Source organism: Pelobates fuscus, chromosome 3 (assembly GCF_036172605.1).
Source record: "Pelobates fuscus isolate aPelFus1 chromosome 3, aPelFus1.pri, whole genome shotgun sequence".
NCBI classification, from domain to species: domain Eukaryota; kingdom Metazoa; phylum Chordata; class Amphibia; order Anura; family Pelobatidae; genus Pelobates; species Pelobates fuscus.
In genome coordinates, this window is record NC_086319.1 from 223984957 (window position 1) to 224005388 (window position 20432).

The 20432-nt window shown below is 44.8% G+C and overlaps 1 protein-coding gene across 1 annotated transcript in view; it reads left to right on the forward strand.

Annotated features, from left to right (window-relative positions):
• The first annotated feature begins 12774 nt into the window (after window positions 1-12774).
• Window positions 12775-20432, forward strand: part of NAPEPLD (N-acyl phosphatidylethanolamine phospholipase D) — a 30018-nt gene continuing 22360 nt past the window's right edge. The window contains exon 1 of the mRNA XM_063448146.1: window positions 12775-12937. Within this exon, the coding sequence (XP_063304216.1) occupies window positions 12903-12937 (35 nt within the window). The 5' untranslated portion in view covers window positions 12775-12902. The remainder of the gene's footprint in view (window positions 12938-20432) is intronic.

Here is a 20432-nt window from a genome sequence, read left to right on the forward strand (position 1 = left end):
CTGTTGTAGAATTATTAGGCCCCTTATAAACTATAACCCTTACTGGGCCCCTTTAATACTATACTCTTATATTCAGTTCTCAGGCCTCATGGTTTAAATCTTAATAGAATGCCTTTGTTCATAGAAATAGCGTGTCAGCAGGAAATGCTAGAATCCTGAAACACTGTAGCAGATAGTCTTAATAGAATGTATAATTGCTAAAAAGGCCTTGAGGATACTAACCTTGAAACGACTAACGTACGTGGAGCTGAAACCTGTAGGAGCTCGTCATGACGTCAACTATGACATAAGATGTAACACCCAGCAGGCAGGGCATTCAATTAACCACTTTACACCTTAACCAATTGACAATGTTTTCTTGCTTCTATCTTGATTTCTTACAATGATGTAATTTTGCCTTTAAAAGGGCCTGCGAGCCCGCTTTTTAACAGATGCCAATAAATTTCCTGAAGTGCTTTTAACCTGAACTCCGTGTGTCAGTGTGAATTTACTTCTGCATATACGCAATTTAAACATCTCTAATTTGGTCAGGAACCAGTGGCGTACATACCAGGGTCGCAGGGGTCGCGGCTGCGACCGGGCCCGGCCCACCAGGGGGCCCGGCCGCCCCTGCGACCCGGTATGTAGCCATTGGGCCAGCCTCTTCTCCTGGGGGGCCCTAGAGCCGGCCACCTCCGGGCCCCCCGAGGCTGGCCCTGCAGGCGCGCGAGGGAGCACTCTCCCCTAAGTGCTTCCTCTTCAGCTCCCTCGCGCACCGCACTGATACCGGAGCCGGAAGATGACGTCATCTTCCGGCGCCGGTATCAGTACGCGGCGCGCGAGGGAGCTGAAGAGGGAGCACTCAGGGGAGAGTGCTCCCTCGCGCGCACGCCAGCCTGACTGCCCGCCGGGTGACCGCCCCCCCCAGGAGCCCAGCAGCACCACTGGACCCCAGGGAATCCCCTCAGCACTCCAAAAGGTAAGGAGGCTGGGGAGATTAAATAAAAAAAACAAAAACGCATGTGAGTGTGTGTTAGTGTAAGTGTGTGTTAGTGTGAGTGTGTGTGTTAGTGTTTGTGTCTGCTAGTGAGTGTCAGTGAGTGTGTTACTGTGTGTGTCTGTTACTGAGTGTGTTTGTGTGTGAGTGAGTTTTAGTGTGTGTGTTAGAGTGTGTGTGTCTGCTAGTGTCAGTGAGTGAGTGTGTCTGAGTGTGTGTCTGCTAGTGAGTGTCAGTGAGTGTGTTACTGTGTGTGTCTGTTACTGAGTGTGTTTGTGTGTGTGTGTTAGTGAGTCTGTTTGATGTCTGTTAGTGAATGTGTGTTTGTCAGTGAGAGTGTATGTTTTGTAAGTGAGTGTGTATGTATGTCTGTCACTGAGTGTGTCTCTGTCAGTAAATGTGTGTGTCTGTTAGTGTGTATGCGCCTGTTTGTGAGAGTGTGTGTGTGTCTTCAGCACTTACCTTTCTCCAGCGCCGGACTCCCTTGGCGCAGGGGATCCCTCCGCCTCTCAGCTCCGAATGCGCATGCGAGGCAAGAGCCGCGCACGCATTCAAACCGCCCATAGGAAAGCATTACTCAATGCTTTTCTATGGACGTTCCGTGTCTTAGAATCGCAGAAGCGCCTCTAGCGGCTGTCAGTGAGACAGCCACTAGAGGCTGGATTAACCCTCAGTGAAACATAGCAGTTTCTCTGAAACTGCTATGTTTTCAGTTGCAGGGTTAAAACTAGAGGGAACTGACACCCAGACCACTTCATTGAGCTGATGTGATCTGGGTGTCTGTAGTGGTCATTTAAGTGTGTGTGCATCAGCATGCACTGGCGTACATACCGCGGTCGCAGGGTTCGCTGCCCTGCAACCCCTGCGACCAGGTACCCGCCGCAATGTGTTGCGGCCCCGGCTCGCCAGAGTAAGCGCAGGGGGTTAGGGGGGGCCCACGGATCAATTTTCGCACCGGGGCCCCATGGGTCATGTGTACGCCACTGTCAGGAACAGATAGTCATTCAAACTTATTGGTTTGCCTAAAACATTCCCTTATCACTCCCACCTCTAATGCTCGCCTCCAAGATTTCTCCAGGACTGCACATCTTCTATGGAACACCCTTCACTTCTCTGTAAGACTTTCACCCAATCTCCACTCATTCAAAAAATCATTGAAAACTCACTTCTTCAAGGAAACATATCAATTAAACTGTTAGCAGGTTTTTATCCCCCCACCCCCCATGATTCCTCTCCTGCAGCTGTCCAAAATTACCTACCAAGCCCTTAATGCATACTTTTCAAACAAACTACTTTGTACCCCTACTTTTACCCTTTGTGTCACTAGACCCCACTCCCTCTAGAATGTAAGCTCATTGAGCAGGGCCCTCCACCTCTCTGTTCCTGTATGTCCAGTTGTCTGGTTACAATTACATGTCTGTTAGTCCACCCAATGTACAGCGCTACAGAATCTGATGGCGCTATATAAATAATAAAATAATAATAATAGGTCGCAATCTTGAGGTTTGGAGTAAGTCACTTTTATTTAAATCAGCAGCAGGTCCTGCAGAACCAGATCCAGATGTTCTCTATACATCCGTCAAGCAGTTTCAGAGGGTCTTCGGCAGTCCGAGAAGGTGAAGAAAATACATAAATCTTTAACCCTGAAGGAGATCCTGATTTCAGTTCAGATGATTATATGCCCCCAGTATTTGAAGATGGCAAATTTTCATCTCAAGATGAAGTCTGGTGCCTCACCTTTCTTCGTAGACAATAGAAAGATTGAAGCTCTAATCAAGGCGGTACGTGATACCTTGGACCTCAGTGATAAGAGAGAGGGAGAACTGGCTTCCAGTAAGCACTTTGCAGAGCTAAGAAAGCGCAATCCTACTTTTCCGTTGCATGAAGCCATTGAGGACCTTATTAAACAAGAATGAAAAAAATCTGAGAAAATTGTTTCTATTCAGGGTCGTTTTTCTAAACTTCACCCTTTTAAATCAGATGGCCGTGTTTCTTGGAATCTTGCCCCCAAAGTGGTTGCAGCAATTGTACGTTTAGCCAAAAAGACCACCCTTCCAGTGGATAATGCCGGATCATTACGTGATCCTATGGACAAACGAATGGATTCTAATTTATCTAAAGCCTATATTGCCTCTGGCTCTGGGCTTCATCCAGCCGTGGCCATGAAATCCATTACCAGAGCCTTAAAATAATGGCTGGACGATCTCGAAGAGGACATTTCAAGTGAAGTGATTAGATCCAGACTGTTGAAATCCTTGACTAAAGTGAAATTGGCTATTGAATTTTCAACCGAAGCTTCTATAGATTTGGTAAGAACCATCTCCAGAAGCATGGTCCTGTCAGTAGCATGAAGACAAGCTCTTTGGCTACGTAATTGGGTGGCAGATACATCTTCAAAAAATAGCCTATGTGCCCTCCTCTTTCAAGGGTATATGCTTTTTGGCAAATATCTGGACAAATGTATTAAAAGGGCAGTGGAAGGGAGTAAAGCTTTCCTTCCTCAAGACAGACAACCTAAAAGATCTTTTCCACAGGACAGAAGTTCCTTTTTGGGGTAAGGAATTTAGATGATACAGGCCTAGTAGAGAGTTCTCCAGATTCCAATCTTGGAAAGGGGCATATTCCTCCTCCAAAAGCTCCCAGGGACGAGGTGGAAGTACCAGACAATTGAAACAATTCTGATGGGATGCCATTCCAGCTCTTCGGAGTGGGGGCTTCTAAACTTCTTTGGGGTCTGGGCTCAAATGATACAAGATAAGTGGTTGCTGAAGATCATAAAGTACGGCTACTCCACTATCCCTCACACTCGATTCGTGTCTACAAGGGTACCTTAAGAACCAGAGAAAGCAGCAACCTTTCATTATTTTGTAACTTCCCTTTCAGCAGAAGGAGTAATTTATCCAGTTCCCTGTAAAATAAAGAGGATTGGGAGTCTACTCCAGACTATTCCTTACTCCAAAGGCATTGGGAGAATGGAGAACGATTTTAGATCTTCACGAACTAAACGCAGAACTGTGTGTGAGGAAATTCAAGATGGAATCGTCAAGTTCCATCATCAAAGCAGTCTCCTCTGGGGAATGGTTGAATTCCATAGACCTTCAAGATGCATATTTTCATATTCCAATTGATCCGCCACACCAGAAGTTCATGAGGTTTGCAATTCGTCACCAGCATTTCCAATTTCGGGCTCTTCCCTTTGGTTTGAGCATGGTTCCCAGAACTTTCTCGAAGATCCTTGTTTCAATAATAGCTCACATCCAGATGGAAGGCATATCAATATACCATTATCTCAAAGACATCCTGATCCTCTCAAATATCAGGGATCAGCTCCTTCTTCATCGAGAGAGTTCTCCTACTACTTCAAAATTTTGGTTGGATAATACATTTCAAGAAGAGCCAGCTGTCTCCATCTCAGATAATAGTGTACTTAGGTGCGAGATTCGACACGATACAATCACAAGTCTCCCTATCCTCAGACAGAGGGCATCGTATCTAGTCGAACATTCTTCACCTTCTTTCTCTCAGCTCTATTCCGGCAAGAAAATTCATGAGCCTTTTGGGAAGCTTGTCCTCTATGATAGGCCTTACAAGGTGGGCCCAGTGGCAAATGAGGATTCCTCAAGAAGGATTTTTATCCCAGTTTGCAAACAAAGACCTGAACCAAGCAATTGTTCTGTCATCCGAGATCAAAAAGGACCTGTCATGGTGGTTGATTGATCAGAATTTGTATCAAGGATTCCCTCCGAACAATATTCCTTGGGTCACCTTAACCACGGATGCTTGTCAATCGGGTTGGGAAGCGCATCTGAATCTTCATCATGTCCAAGGTCTGTAGAAAAACCAACAGTATCATTAATCTTCAAACAATTTGGAGTCTTCTAAGCCCTTCTCCATTTTCCTTCACTGATGCAAAACTGGATAAGAGTAAGGATAGACAATACATCTGCGGTGGCCTACATCAACCACTAGGGGGATACAAAGATCAAACTTCTAATAAAGGTTTTGACTCCCTTGATGTCCTGGGCAGAAAATAATTTGAAGGGAATCAAGGCAGTGTACCTCCCGAGCAAGAACAATCAAGTTGCAGATTTCTTAAGCAGAGTAACTCTGGACCCCACGGAATGGGCACTATCTCCTCGGGCGTTCGACCGCATATGTCCAGAAGTGGGGCCTTCCTCAAGTAGACCTGATGGCCACAGCAAGGAATCGCAAAGTGGAAAGGTTCTTTTTTTTTTTTTAATTCTTTATTTTTCACTTGACAGAGCTTAGGTGAATACAGTTGCATTACGGCTTTCACCGACATAAGTAAATCACAGTTGCAACATGGCTTTCACCAACATGAATATACACAGTTGCATCATGGCTTACGCAGAAGCCCAAGTAATCACCGTTCTGACCAACTTGTGCTTTTCCAGAATATAAACATTAAGCTGTGTAGCTGTAGGTCCTCTTGTCTCTGTGTCAAGGTTTTTTTTTTCCCCCCCAAAATAAACAATAACTGAATAGTATCTTACAAAGCTTGTAAGCGCTTTACCATCAATATGTATAATCAACAATGAAAAATCAATAAATGTGTCACATTTTTCAACCTCGAACGTGGGCTTTATATAGTGTACAGTGTCTAGGTAGGTTTATAACCTACTTTTGCTTAGCATATTATAATTGATGTTATCACCAAAAGTATATAGAGATAGAATTAAGAAGAGTAGGAAGTAGAGTATATGAGTAAAGGGCAGAAGAGAAAGTTGAGTAGAGGAAGGTGGGGGGGGGGGAGAGAGGGGAGGGGGAGTAGGGGGGATGGAGTCCTGCAGCGGTGCAGCGTATCCAGATACGTTATCTGGGTCCGCGGTAGTATGTCCAGTCCCTAACAGGGGTGCTACTTGTGTTCTGTCGTTCCCCCCCTTTACGCAAATGGGTCAGGGTGGGTAAGTGGAAAGGTTCTTATGGCGTTTCTTTGACTCTTTGGTGGAGGACCAGTATGCTCTTTGTTGCAAATGGAAATTCCATCTGGGGTATGTTTTTCGCCCAACTCCTCTGATTTTCCCCCTTTTGAGGAGGATCCTTCAAGAGCAAGTGACGATTCTGGCAGTGATCCCTTGTCGACCAAAATGCCCTTGTTTTTTCCTGCTGCAGAAGCTTTTTTGGGTCCTCCCTCTATATCTCTCAGACCATCATCATCTTCTGCAGCAAGGACCAGTCTTTCACCCATGATCGCAGTCTTTCAATTTGATGGCATGGAAATTGAAAGGCAACGCCTCTCCAGTAAAGATTTCCCTACCTCGGTAATCAATACTCTACTTCACGCTAGAAAGAAATCTTCTTCTTCAGCCTACTATCGGATATGCGCCATCTTCTGTAGCTTGTGTATGGTACATGAAATTTCTCCTGTCACCCAGTATCAGTGATGTTCTGCAATTCTTGCAAGATGGATTTGATAAAGGTTTGAGCCTCAGTTCCTTGAAAGTACAGATTTCAGCTCTTTCTGCTCTGTTGGATCAGAAATTGGCATTTGATCCTGATGTGGGAAGGTTTCTTCAAGCCATCCTCAAGCTCCGCCCTCCTATGAGGTCTTGCTCCCCTCCTTGGGACTAACCTCTGGTTTTGCAGGCCCTGTGTGGTACTCCATTCGAACCTTTATATAATATTTCCCTGTTGACATTAACAATGCAAACCGTTCTTCTGATGGCACTGACTTTAGGTAGAAGAATTTTAGAGCCTGGAGCACTTTCCTGCGAATTCCCCTTTCTAATTCTGCAAGAAGACAGAGTGATTCTTCGTATGGTTCCAGCATTCCATCCTAAAGTATTATCCTATTTCCATATGAATCAGGACTAGAGATGTCGCGAACATGAAATTTTCCGTTCGCGAACGTGAATTTCTGCAAATGTTCGCGAACGGGCGAACGGGCGAACCGGGCGAACCGCCATAGACTTCAATAGGCAGGCGCATTTTAAAACCCACAGGGATTCTTTCTGGCCACAATAGTGATGGAAAAGTTGTTTCAAGGGGACTAACACCTGGACTGTGGCATGCCGGAGGGGGATCCATGGCAAAACTCCCATGGAAAAATACATAGTTGATGCAGAGTCTGGTTTTAATCCATAAAGGGCATAAATCACCTAACATTCATAAATTGTTTGGAATAACGTGCTTTAAAACATCAGGTATGATGTTTTATCGATCAGGTAGTGTAAGGGTTACGCCCGCTTCACAGTGACAGACCAAACTCCCCGTTTAACGCACCGCAAACAACCGCAAACAGTCCATTTGCACAACCGCAAACTCCCCATTTGCACAAGGTTGGATACCAAGCTAGCCATGTCCCGTTCCTTCAGACTCTTCTCTCTTTGCGTTGCCAAAAATGTTTAGCCACTGGCAGTTCTGATCCCTTGTCTCTGTACGCTATGCGTATACTTGATCGATGGTTGCGCATCCTCTCTCTTAGAGGTAGGTCCGTTTTTCCCACATAAGCCAGTCCACAAGGGCAGACTAGTTTGTACACAACGTAGTCGCTGGTACAAGTGAGTCTATGCCTAATGGTGTATTTTTTGCCAGTATGCGGATGGGTGAATGTTTTACTTGCTATCATGTGGCTACATGTTACACACCCCAGGCATCTGTAGCATCCCAAGTTTGAGTGGGTAGTAGGTTGATTGTAGCAGTGTGTGGGGTCAGTCTTGACCAGTAGATCCCTTAGGTTCTTTCCCCTTCGGTAGCACATCATTGGTGGCTGTTTGAATTGACTTGGTAGGCTGGTGTCATTCGTCATCATACGCCAATTACGGTTAGTGGATTCCTTGATGTGATTAGATATGGTCGTATAGGTAATGGGGAATATTAATCTTTCCAGCTTGGAATTCTGTGTCGAGGTATTCTCAAGGCTTTTATTCAGAGTTTGCTGTAGTATAGTGGGACTGTATCCACGGGCCAAGAACTTGTCCCACATTACCTTTAGCTGTTGTTGCATGTTGGTTTCATTAGAGTTGTTTCTAATTACCCTCATAAATTGGGACTGTGGGAGGGAATTTTTTAAGTGCCTTGGATGGTAGCTGTCCGCATGTAGGATAGTGTTTCTATCGGTTGGCTTGCTGTACAGAGTAAACGCTATTTTATTCTTTTCTTTGTAAAGTCGTATGTCCAGGAAGTCTATTGTTTGTTCGTTTGTATTCATTGTGAGACGGACCGGTGTGTCTGAGTTGTTGATGTATTCCAGCAATTCTTCAGGGGTAGAACCACCTTTTTTCCAAATTATGATAATATCATCGATAAAACGTTTGTAGAACAGTATATTATCGTGGAATGGGGTGAGTATGTATTCCTGTTCGAAAATGTACATAAAGCTGTTTGCGTACATAGGCGCCATGGCTGCTCCCATTGATGTTCCAGCAACTTGTTGATACCATGTGTGTTCAAATCTGAAGTAGTTTTGGTTAAGTACCAAGTGCAGTAATTCCAAGGTATATTCTACTGGTGGTCCAAGGTAGGAGGGGGATGACGTGAGAATTTGCCTCATTGCATCAATGCCCATATCATGTGGAATGATTGTATACAAACTTTTAACGTCACATGTGATAAATTTAGAGCCTTCTTCTAAGTAGGTAAGCTGTTGTAGTTGTGTTAGTAGGCTTGGTGTGTCTTTAATACACGTCTTCAATTCTTCAACTGGTTTCTTGAATAGAAAATCTAGCCACTTGGCTATGGGTTCCAATACCCCTCCTATTGCTGAGACTATCGGTCTGCCTGGGGGTAAGGTTGGATGTTTGTGTATTTTGGGCAATGTATAAATCACTAGAGTCCTGGGTTTTGTTTGTAGGAGATATTGATACAGTTCCTCTGTGATATAGGCTGCCTATAGTCCCCGTTGTAATGTTTGTTGGACATTGAGCATGATTGCCTGTATAGGATCGGCCGTGAGTTTGGAGTAGGTGGTGGTATCTTGTAGTTGGGTTAAGATTTATTCTCTATAATCACTGTAGTTCATCAGGACTATCCCACCTCCTTTGTCTGCTGGACGAATCACCAGGTTCGGGTCTCTGGCCAATGAGGTGATGATTTGACGTTCTTCCTTGGTGATGTTCGATCTTGGTTTCTTAGTTTGAGTAAGATGGTGCTGAGTTTCTTGGTTCAATGATCTAAGAAAGGTTTTGATGGTTGGTTGATTGGGTAGTGGATCCCAGGTACTTTTTGGTTTGAATTGGATGTATATAACCGTTAGCAGTACACTTTAACTTGTGTGTATTCTCGATCGGCACAATTCCACTATGTGTGCAGATCCGATCAGCTTCATTGTAACTAGTTATTCTACTATGTCATTGCCCCAGACTCATGTACACGATCTCCCTGATGTCCGATCGTACTTTCGATTGGCTGGTTGCCATGACGACGTGTAAACACACGTCTCCTTGCGTCCCGGCTGATCTCTATAGTAACGGCCGGCACGCAAGGCGCACACAGCAGCGAACCTGACAGCTGCAGAATACATGAAAGTAGGTCAATTTTGCCCATGATTTTCTGGTGCCCAGGGTGATCGTTACACAGAGTCAGGGGTAAGTCTCAGCTGATGCCAATGTACTGAATATTGATTTCATTTGTTTTACTTTGATATATATTCTGTTACTATTGTAATGCACTGTTATCCTGACGAAAGTCCTGATGTAGGACTGAAACGTTGATTCTTGGAAATGGACATGCAATGAAACAGTATGGCTGCTCTAAATGGGCATTGTTGTGAAGATTAATACATGAACCAGAAACTGCCAGCGCGATATATCTCGATCCTTGGGTTGGCCCAAAGTTCGATTGCAATCTACCAGACAATCTCTAAATCAGGGGTCATCAAACTGGACCCTACTGTCCACTAGTGGGCGATTTAGGCTTTCATGGTGGGCAGTGGTGGGTTTTGCAGCACAACCACATACTCCACACAGGCACGAGCCTCCCTCTAGCCAGCCATCGAGAGAGATGAGCTCCTCGGTTTGCTAACTTTCTCTTGATGCCTAAAAGGAAGTGCGCACGTGACTGCACTCCTTATTGGGGGCGTGATGATGTAAAACGCCAGAAGAGGAGGCAGAGGAGGGGAGGTGATGCATGGATGTGAAAGCAGGGACAGGCAGAAGCGTTGTGTTTAATGAGTGAGTGGCTGATGTTTTGGTAAGCCAAGATCTCTGTACTTGAAAAGAAAAGGAAGTAAATGAATGCGGAGAGAATAAAGAAAAATAGACCTCTGATATATTAATATTCTTTTTATATTTGTTGTTGTTCTAATAATAAAGTGGGCTACCTAGTTCAGTCTTCCTGCTGGTCATTGCAATAAGGAAGGTAAAAGAGAAGAAGAAAAAGAAAGGAAAAAGAGGGAAAAAAAATATAAAAGGTTGACTATGCCTGCTCTAAATGATGTCAGGCCACCTGTTGTCGAATGTCATAAAGACATATTTTCAACTTTAGAAGACTTCGATATTTATTTTACCTGGGCCTATTGGATCACCATAGAACGCTGCCCATGCAAGATCTCAGAAACTCAATTGTACTATGTGTCCAGTACTGCTGGGTCATTCTACATGCATGCAAAGTACAAGTGAGAGACTCTCTACAGCAGAATATGATCTGGCCTTGCACTCCTCTGCCAGCAGGCCTCACAGCTTATCTGGCATGGGTGCAGCACAACATAAAAGCTTGATTAAAGGTCCACTCCACTCTTCCAACCCACCCCCCAAAAAACCCTCACAGTTGAGTAGATATACTCCCAATGAATACATTCATGCATATTTTTATGGGTGTATTCATTGGGAGTATAGTTTAACCCCTTAAGGACTGAGCCAAATGTACACGTTGTGAACAAAACAAAACGTAAACAAAACCTGGCATTTGCGCTATATATCTGTCCAACCGTAATTCACCTCTTTCATATTAAATGCACCCCCCCTTATTATATATCATTTTATTCAGGGGAAACAGGGCTTTCATTTAATATCAAATATTTAGCTATAAAACATAATTTAACATGAAAAAAAATGGGAGAAAATAAGAAATTTTATTTTTTTAGTTCTACATGACATTTTAACTGTCAATGTCATAATACTGTTTGCTTTCACTGCAATAAAATACACATATTTGTATCCAGCAAAGTGTCACGTGTAAAACAGTACCCCCTATGTACAGGTTTTATGGTGTTTTGGGAAGTTACAGGGTCAAATATAGCACGTTACATTTGAAATTGAAATTCACCAGATTGGTTACGTTGCCTTTGGGACTGTGTAGTAGCCCAGGAATTAAATTTACACCCATAATGGCATACCATTTGCAATAGTAGACAACCCAAGGTATTGCCGGGTAAGTAAAAAAAAAATGGAGGGCGTACTATTACGCCCGGCGGCGTTTAGAGCCGCTTAAAATAGGGCGTAATAGTACGCCCTCCGGGGTTAAAATAGATCACAAAAGTTGCAGTTCTTATGACAGCAGCCTTTGTAAGCCCCTCCCCCTTTTTTCCCAGAAGAGACTCTCAGTCTCTTCACAGAGAAATAACCAATCAGAGGCTTCTCATTGAGAAGCCTCTAATCAGATGCTTCTCACTGAGAAGCCTCTGACTTGGTCTCCACGTGCACGCGCCAGCTTGTGTCATAGTTATGTAAGGGAACCCAAAACTCACAAACCCTAATCTACTAAGAGAGATATACCACGTATTACCGGGCCCTAGAATGGCTGGATTAAACATATAGAAAAGTCAGAGAGAAAGCCAAGGTCGAGAATAGTAGAGAACGGGATAATCAAAAAAGCCAAAAGGTCAGGAAAACAGAAAGCAGGAAAAGGTTAAACAAGCCAAAGTCAGTAACAGAAAATACAATACAATGCATTCTTGGGTATTTAAGGACCACAACAGAGCAACCTGTTCCCTAAAGCTCTGGCCAGAACATTTAAACTATTGGTTGGCATAATTTTGGAGCGCCGAAGTCCCAAATTCAGCAGAATGCGTAGTTTGGGTCTTTGCTGTGTTCGTTGGCGCTGATCTCTTTCCTGATGTCCAAGAATGCATTACCAGTTGCTTCTCTTCCATCTTCTATTGGATGTCACCTTCCTGAAGAAAGAAACTGAAATGTATTACCACGGGAGTCTGATACGTTAAATTAAGGGCTACGCACTTAACGTTCTGAAAGGATTTTAGATGCTATTTTAGTTTTGGGTAATTATGGATGAACTATATTTAATGTTTGCTCTCAAACGGTCTGGATTCACAGATATGATGTGACTTGGTTACAAGGAGACCAGAAGTATCTGTAATTCCATATACACCATTTTACATGGTCAGGCAGGCAGGGTTTGGGAATAGATTAATTGCCCTCATAACCCGGTAATTCCATCCCTATCCCCTCAAACGTGCTGGGCTAAGCTAGGTGGCTATAACCCCGGATGAAACCCAAATAATTTGTTAATCCACTCTGAGAGCCAATTAGTAGTGGATTTCCATTATTAAAGGCTGTCACACTGCACAGGGTCCTGGGAATCCTGTATCTGGCTCTGGGGTTTGTCCTGCTTTACTGAATGATTCCAGCTGTTGACTCCTCCCTAGTAATAAGTAGGATTATGAATCTATATTCCAGTAACTGGCACGGTGTTAATGTTACTCCATTATAAAGCTCAGTGTAAGTAGAGCCATGTCTGTATATTGCAATAAGTCACCCTCCCTGTCACTCATGTCCCCTGTGCACGCTGAGTGCCTGCAGCGCGCGCCGTCTTACTCTGTGACTGGCCGCTGATTGGCTGCCGTGTCCTGCCGGGGGCGGTGCGGGTCGGCCGCACTGACATGCTGGTGGCGAGGTGGAGCTGGCTGCAGCTGGTAGCCGTGTCCGTGCCTGGCAGGAAGCTCGGGGACACAGCGAGCAGGACTGGAGGGGGGCACATCCGGCACGGGCGGGGGTACAGCAACAGGACCATGGAGAATGAGCAGCACGGACAGGAGGAGGACCGGTGAGACTGCTATCAGTGCGGGCTGGGCACGGACTGGCGGCTATACACCGCTATGTTACAGCAATGTTTATACAACTAGTAATAGAATGGCTGGCTAGTGACAGGCTGAGTCTAATGGCTGGCTAGTGACAGGCTGAGTCTAATGGCTGGCTAGTGACAGGCTGAGTCTAATGGCTGGCTAGTGACAGGCAGAGTCTAATGGCTGGCTAGTGACAGGCTGAGTCTAATGGCTGGCTAGTGACAGGCTGAGTCTAATGGCTGGCTAGTGACAGGCTGAGTCTAATGGCTGGCTAGTGACAGGCTGAGTCTAATGGCTGGCTAGTGACAGGCTGAGTCTAATGGCTGGCTAGTGACAGGCTGAGTCTAATGGCTGGCTAGTGACAGGCTGAGTCTAATGGCTGGCTAGTGACAGGCTGAGTCTAATGGCTGGCTAGTGACAGGCTGAGTCTAATGGCTGGCTAGTAACAGGCTGAGTCTAATGGCTGACTAGTGACAGGCTGAGTCTAATGGCTGACTAGTGACAGGCTGAGTCTAATGGCTGGCTAGTAACAGGCAGAGTCTAATGGCTGGCTAGTGACAGGCTGAGTCTAATGGCTGGCTAGTGACAGGCTGAGTCTAATGGCTGGCTAGTGACAGGCTGAGTCTAATGGCTGGCTAGTGACAGGCTGAGTCTAATGGCTGGCTAGTGACAGGCTGAGTCTAATGGCTGGCTAGTGACAGGCTGAGTCTAATGGCTGGCTAGTGACAGGCTGAGTCTAATGGCTGGTTAGTGACAGGCAGAGTCTAATGGCTGACTAGTGACAGGCTGAGTCTAATGGCTGGCTAGTAACAGGCTGAGTCTAATGGCTGACTAGTGACAGGCTGAGTCTAATGGCTGGCTAGTAACAGGCTGAGTCTAATGGCTGGCTAGTGACAGGCAGAGTCTAATGGCTGGCTAGTGACAGGCTGAGTCTAATGGCTGGCTAGTGACAGGCTGAGTCTAATGGCTGGCTAGTGACAGGCTGAGTCTAATGGCTGGCTAGTGACAGGCTGAGTCTAATGGCTGGCTAGTGACAGGCTGAGTCTAATGGCTGGCTAGTGACAGGCTGAGTCTAATGGCTGGCTAGTGACAGGCAGAGTCTAATGGCTGGCTAGTGACAGGCTGAGTCTAATGGCTGGCTAGTGACAGGCTGAGTCTAATGGCTGGCTAGTGACAGGCTGAGTCTAATGGCTGGCTAGTGACAGGCTGAGTCTAATGGCTGGCTAGTGACAGGCTGAGTCTAATGGCTGGCTAGTGACAGGCTGAGTCTAATGGCTGGCTAGTGACAGGCTGAGTCTAATGGCTGGCTAGTGACAGGCTGAGTCTAATGGCTGGCTAGTGACAGGCTGAGTCTAATGGCTGGCTAGTAACAGGCTGAGTCTAATGGCTGACTAGTGACAGGCTGAGTCTAATGGCTGACTAGTGACAGGCTGAGTCTAATGGCTGGCTAGTAACAGGCAGAGTCTAATGGCTGGCTAGTGACAGGCTGAGTCTAATGGCTGGCTAGTGACAGGCTGAGTCTAATGGCTGGCTAGTGACAGGCTGAGTCTAATGGCTGGCTAGTGACAGGCTGAGTCTAATGGCTGGCTAGTGACAGGCTGAGTCTAATGGCTGGCTAGTGACAGGCTGAGTCTAATGGCTGGCTAGTGACAGGCTGAGTCTAATGGCTGGTTAGTGACAGGCAGAGTCTAATGGCTGACTAGTGACAGGCTGAGTCTAATGGCTGGCTAGTAACAGGCTGAGTCTAATGGCTGACTAGTGACAGGCTGAGTCTAATGGCTGGCTAGTAACAGGCTGAGTCTAATGGCTGGCTAGTGACAGGCTGAGTCTAATGGCTGGCTAGTGACAGGCAGAGTCTAATGGCTGGCTAGTGACAGGCTGAGTCTAATGGCTGGCTAGTAACAGGCTGAGTCTAATGGCTGGCTAGTGACAGGCTGAGTCTAATGGCTGGCTAGTGACAGGCTGAGTCTAATGGCTGGCTAGTGACAGGCTGAGTCTAATGGCTGGCTAGTGACAGGCTGAGTCTAATGGCTGGCTAGTGACAGGCTGAGTCTAATGGCTGGCTAGTGACAGGCTGAGTCTAATGGCTGGCTAGTGACAGGCAGAGTCTAATGGCTGGCTAGTGACAGGCTGAGTCTAATGGCTGGCTAGTGACAGGCAGAGTCTAATGGCTGGCTAGTGACAGGCAGAGTCTAATGGCTGGCTAGTGACAGGCTGAGTCTAATGGCTGGCTAGTAACAGGCTGAGTCTAATGGCTGGCTAGTGACAGGCTGAGTCTAATGGCTGGCTAGTGACAGGCAGAGTCTAATGGCTGGCTAGTGACAGGCTGAGTCTAATGGCTGGCTAGTGACAGGCAGAGTCTAATGGCTGGCTAGTGACAGGCTGAGTCTAATGGCTGGCTAGTGACAGGCTGAGTCTAATGGCTGGCTAGTGACAGGCTGAGTCTAATGGCTGGCTAGTGACAGGCTGAGTCTAATGGCTGGCTAGTGACAGGCAGAGTCTAATGGCTGGCTAGTGACAGGCAGAGTCTAATGGCTGGCTAGTGACAGGCTGAGTCTAATGGCTGGCTAGTGACAGGCTGAGTCTAATGGCTGGCTAGTGACAGGCTGAGTCTAATGGCTGGCTAGTGACAGGCAGAGTCTAATGGCTGGCTAGTGACAGGCAGAGTCTAATGGCTGGCTAGTGACAGGCTGAGTCTAATGGCTGGCTAGTGACAGGCTGAGTCTAATGGCTGGCTAGTGACAGGTTGAGTCTAATGGCTGGCTAGTGACAGGCTGAGTCTAATGGCTGACTAGTGACAGGCAGAGTCTAATGGCTGGCTAGTGACAGGCTTAGTCTAATGGCTGGCTAGTGACAGGCTGAGTCTAATGGCTGGCTAGTGACAGGCTGAGTCTAATGGCTGGCTAGTGACAGGCTGAGTCTAATGGCTGGCTAGTGACAGGCTGAGTCTAATGGCTGGCTAGTGACAGGCTAAGTCTAATGGCTGGCTAGTGACAGGCTAAGTCTAATGGCTGGCTAGTGACAGGCTGAGTCTAATGGCTGGCTAGTGACAGGCAGAGTCTAATGGTTGGCTAGTAACATGCAGAGGCTCTGTCTAACGGCTGGCTAGTAACGTGCACAGGCTCTGTCTAACAGTTGGCTAGTATCAGGCAGAGGCTCTGTTTAATGGTTGGCTAGTAAGGTTTTAGCAGAAGGAGCCCACAATGCAGCAGGTAGCTGGAGAAAATTAACCAAACAAAGTACAGATAGGGAATGAGCAGAGGCGTTGTTGGAAAAGCCAAAGGTTGGGCAGTACAGATTTAGAAACGATAAGACAAGCAGAGTGTAAAATATCAGATGATGCAGGATAGGCACACTTAAGTAAAACAATACAGTATCCACAGTACAATTTAGCAAAGAGGGCTAGGAGTCAGGCTGTTATATATGTGAGAAGGAACATGCCCTCTCACGTCATGCCTGGATTCCTGACACTCCTCCATTCTTCATACTTTCAGTAATATAATTGTGTTTTGAGTGAACAATATCAGTGTGTATTTATTGTAGAATCTGTGTGTGCATTGTCAGTGGATATTTGTCAGTACTCCTGTATGTGCACAATGGGTGTATATATGTCTGTATGTGTTATGTTAATGTTCCTGAGTCCGTGCCCTATGTCAGTACGTCTGTCTGTGCTTGTACAATTCTTCTGTGTGTGTTCAATGTCTGTATGTTGTTGTTCCTGTATGTGTTTATATTGCTGTTAATGTGTGTGTGCAATGCCAATATGTTGTACATTACTACAACCCTTTTTAATCAAACTTTCAGTTCACTGTCCCTAATCCACTTCTCCAGATATTTCTTCCAACTTGCTCACCAAACCCATGACCTTGAATCTAACGCTGGGCGAAGCTTTCCATTTAGGTTTCCTTCTTCGCAAGGTCCAATCAAATGCTTCTTTTAAAAGCATTTGATTGGGCCATACTCACTGGCTCAGAACACATGCATATGCTCAGGGAATGAAGGAGTAAGCATAGACAAGGGACAGTATATATAAAAAGTAAATATAGCTTACAATACAGCGGGAAGGCTAGTGAGTGCACAAAGTGAGGGAGAGAAGATCTAGGCTTCCCCTTGTAGGAGTGCTCCCTGCGCCTGCAAGGATTGAAGCTCATTTCTTGTGTCGCCAATTTGCTGACTTCAGATGTAATTCTTTGAGCCTTTGCATTTTACAGTGATCTATTTCTATTTTTGCATAATGGAAAATGTGCAAATGTAATACATATAGGATATTTAGGTTTTATAAGTTTTAGTAGGTAGTGGGGAATTTATTAAATGCAAGCTGGAGGTAGTTTAGGGCTCATGAATGAAACCATAAAAAATACATAATCTTGTAATTTAGTTAGATGGATAAGGATACGTAGTTAGAATCTGATAAAAGTGGTAAGATTGGTAGAGATTAATGGTAGCATAGTCGCATGAAAAGTGGCAGTGTTTCTTGCGAAAAAATCTTGTATTTTTTTTAACTTTCTTAGTGTATGCGTTTGTGTGAATTATGTGTTTTTTTTTTTTTTGTTTTTTTTTTTTAAGTGGTGTGTTACTAAAATTATCATATAAGACTTGAGCCCAGGTAAGCAACTAGTTTAAATTCCATGTCTAGAAGCTTAAATACAAATATCTCAAATTTGAGTACGACCCTTAAATCTTGAATGCCAAGCAGGCATGACCAAGTGAAGTTTTGAAAACGGTTTCAAATCTGGCTCATTTAATGAATTTGTGGGTGTATTTAAAAATGTGTTTATTTTCCCTTACAGTGGAACACACTGATAATTGGCATGTACCGTAGTTATACCGTGTTATACGCCGATATACCGTATTTTTTGCTCCATAAGACGCACTTTTTTTCCCCTCAAAAGTAAGGGGAAATGTCTGTGCGTCTTATGGAGCGAATGTGAAGGTTTACTTACCTGTCTTGAAGCGTGGGCCGGTGTTCAGCGCGCTCCACGGTACTGGAACTTTAATTTCAGGTTCCGGCGGGACTGAAAGGAAGTGCGCACTCAGTGTGCACACTTCCTTTCAGTCCCGCTGGAAACCGGAACCTGAAATTGAAGTTCCTGTACCGCAGTGCGCGCTGTGAAGCCGGCCCACGCTTCAAGACAGGTAAGTAATTATGGGACAAGGGGAGGGAAAGTGCACAATGGGCCAAGGGGACGGGGGGACACTATGGGAGGGGGGGAGAACACTATGGGATGAGGGGGGGGGATACTATGGGAGGGGGTGGAGAACACTATGGGATGAGGGGGGGGGATACTATGGGAGGGGGTGGAGAACACTATGGGATGAGGGTGGAGAACACTATGGGATGAGGGTGGAGAACACTATGGGATGAGGGTGGAGAACACTATGGGATGAGGGTGGAGAACACTATGGGATGAGGGGGGGGAACAAATTTCCTGAAATTTCCTTCTTAAAACGGGGTGCGTTTTATACGCTGATAAATACGGTAATTTACAAAAATATGTGAAAACCTATCAACATGTGATATATTTCCCTAAAATAGGACAAATAAATATAAAAAAAAAACGGTATTCCTCTTTAGATGCACTTATTGTTTCTGCATTATCCTTGGCATGGGTTGTTGTTTTTTTTTTTTACGTTTTATTATTTGAAGAAAAGATGGATGTTAAGTACAAATACATAAATATTGCAGATATTATGAATGTCCGCAATCAAAAGGAGCATCAATAACCATAAGACATTGGATATTTGAGAGTATGTTGCATCATCACATATTACAATGGACTTTAACATTTATGACTTTCTATGTTTTGGTTTTTACATTTTGTGAAAAAAAAATTGTACCGAATTGTGGTGGCATTTATAAATGTGCCCTTTAAAATGTATATAATGTATGTGCTTGATCAAGTCACAATTGAACAACCCATACCAGGCACCAGATTTTAAATCCAATAAGCCAGGTATGGACAAGTTGTCAACATGTATTATCATGAATGCATTATCAGGATAATAGTGATTGTACACTGATTATCACACACAGAGGATAGATACCTGACCTTGTATAACTAATTGCATGGCTTGCTCTCTGCTCTCAGTGTAAACAGGTAATTTTACACCTTTGTTTGTCTGCATTGCAGTCTCCAGGCACTTTGTGCTGTGTCCTAAAAGCATTTCTCAGCAGTCTGGTGCACAAGCTTCTTGTGGGGCCATGTTTCTGTATACACTGCAGCAGGTTGTCCAGTGACTACCTGGAAATTATTTCCAAAAGCCTATGTATTGGTACATTTTCTCAATACGCAGAACATATTTTGAATTACAGGGGTGTGTACATTTTGGGGTGTGTACATTTTTCTTTTTAAATTCAATCTACTTATCTTAAGTGACTAAAGTGGTAGTCCAGTCTACTTGTTCCTCATAACAATCTATTTGTCCTGACATAAAAATGTTTGAAATTCAAAATATTGGGCCCTTTGGAGGGAGGAGGGGCAGTGTATTAGATTGGATTTGGGGGCAGTGTATTAGATAGGGTCTGCATGGAGGCCGTGAACGCTCCCCATGGAGATGCTGATTGGCTGTGCAGGTTTTTGCCACACATGCACAATAGCCGCCCAATGCTTTCCTATAGGAAAGCATTGGATTGGCTGAGATCATTAAGTTTGATGATCTCAGTCAAACTGCAGAACCTACTCAAAGGACTTCAAAATCAACAAGATAACATCATTTGCTTTTTACAGCTGTGCAACAGCATACATTCACCATTTCAGTCCCATTACCAAACATTTCTTAATATGTCAAGGTAGTTGGACTGAAACATTGGTTATATGCAAATGCACGTCTCCTTATAATAAATTTGCTCTTTTGTTTACTTTGAAACTTTTCTTTTTTATACCGAACTTTTCTAAATAAACCTATGTTTCTAGTTTTTGGGTTTTTTGCGGCCCACATAAACCTTGTTTATTTGGCCCGCATTAGCCTTTAATTGGACATGCTTGGCTTAGAGTAACCCTTTTAGTACATATTGTTACAATCTAACAGTAAAGTGAAGAAAACAGAAGAACTGTATGTAAAAATTAATGTTACCATATGTTTATTTTAGTGCATCCTATAGTTGGATTAGACTTGAAATGTTCTTCCTGTGTAAATGTATGGAACTGCAACGTTTTGAATTAATTATAGGGACACAAAGAGTTAACAGCTACATGCAGGGCCAGACTGGGGACAAAATTTGGCCGGGGGGGGCGGAGTTAGCAGAGGAGCAGAGCGGACGCGTTCTCCAAGAGCTCCGTGCCAGATAACGCACAAACTTGCTTTCCTGGCCTAACAGGCGAAGTTACCCGGGCACTCTAGCCCTCACCCGACACGGGAAATAAAGATGGGTCGGAAACACAAAAAACAAAAGCCGACAAGGACCCAACCACCCACGATATCGGGGAACTTCTCCGGCGATCGCAAAAGACCGCATGGGACAAAATGGCGGCAGAT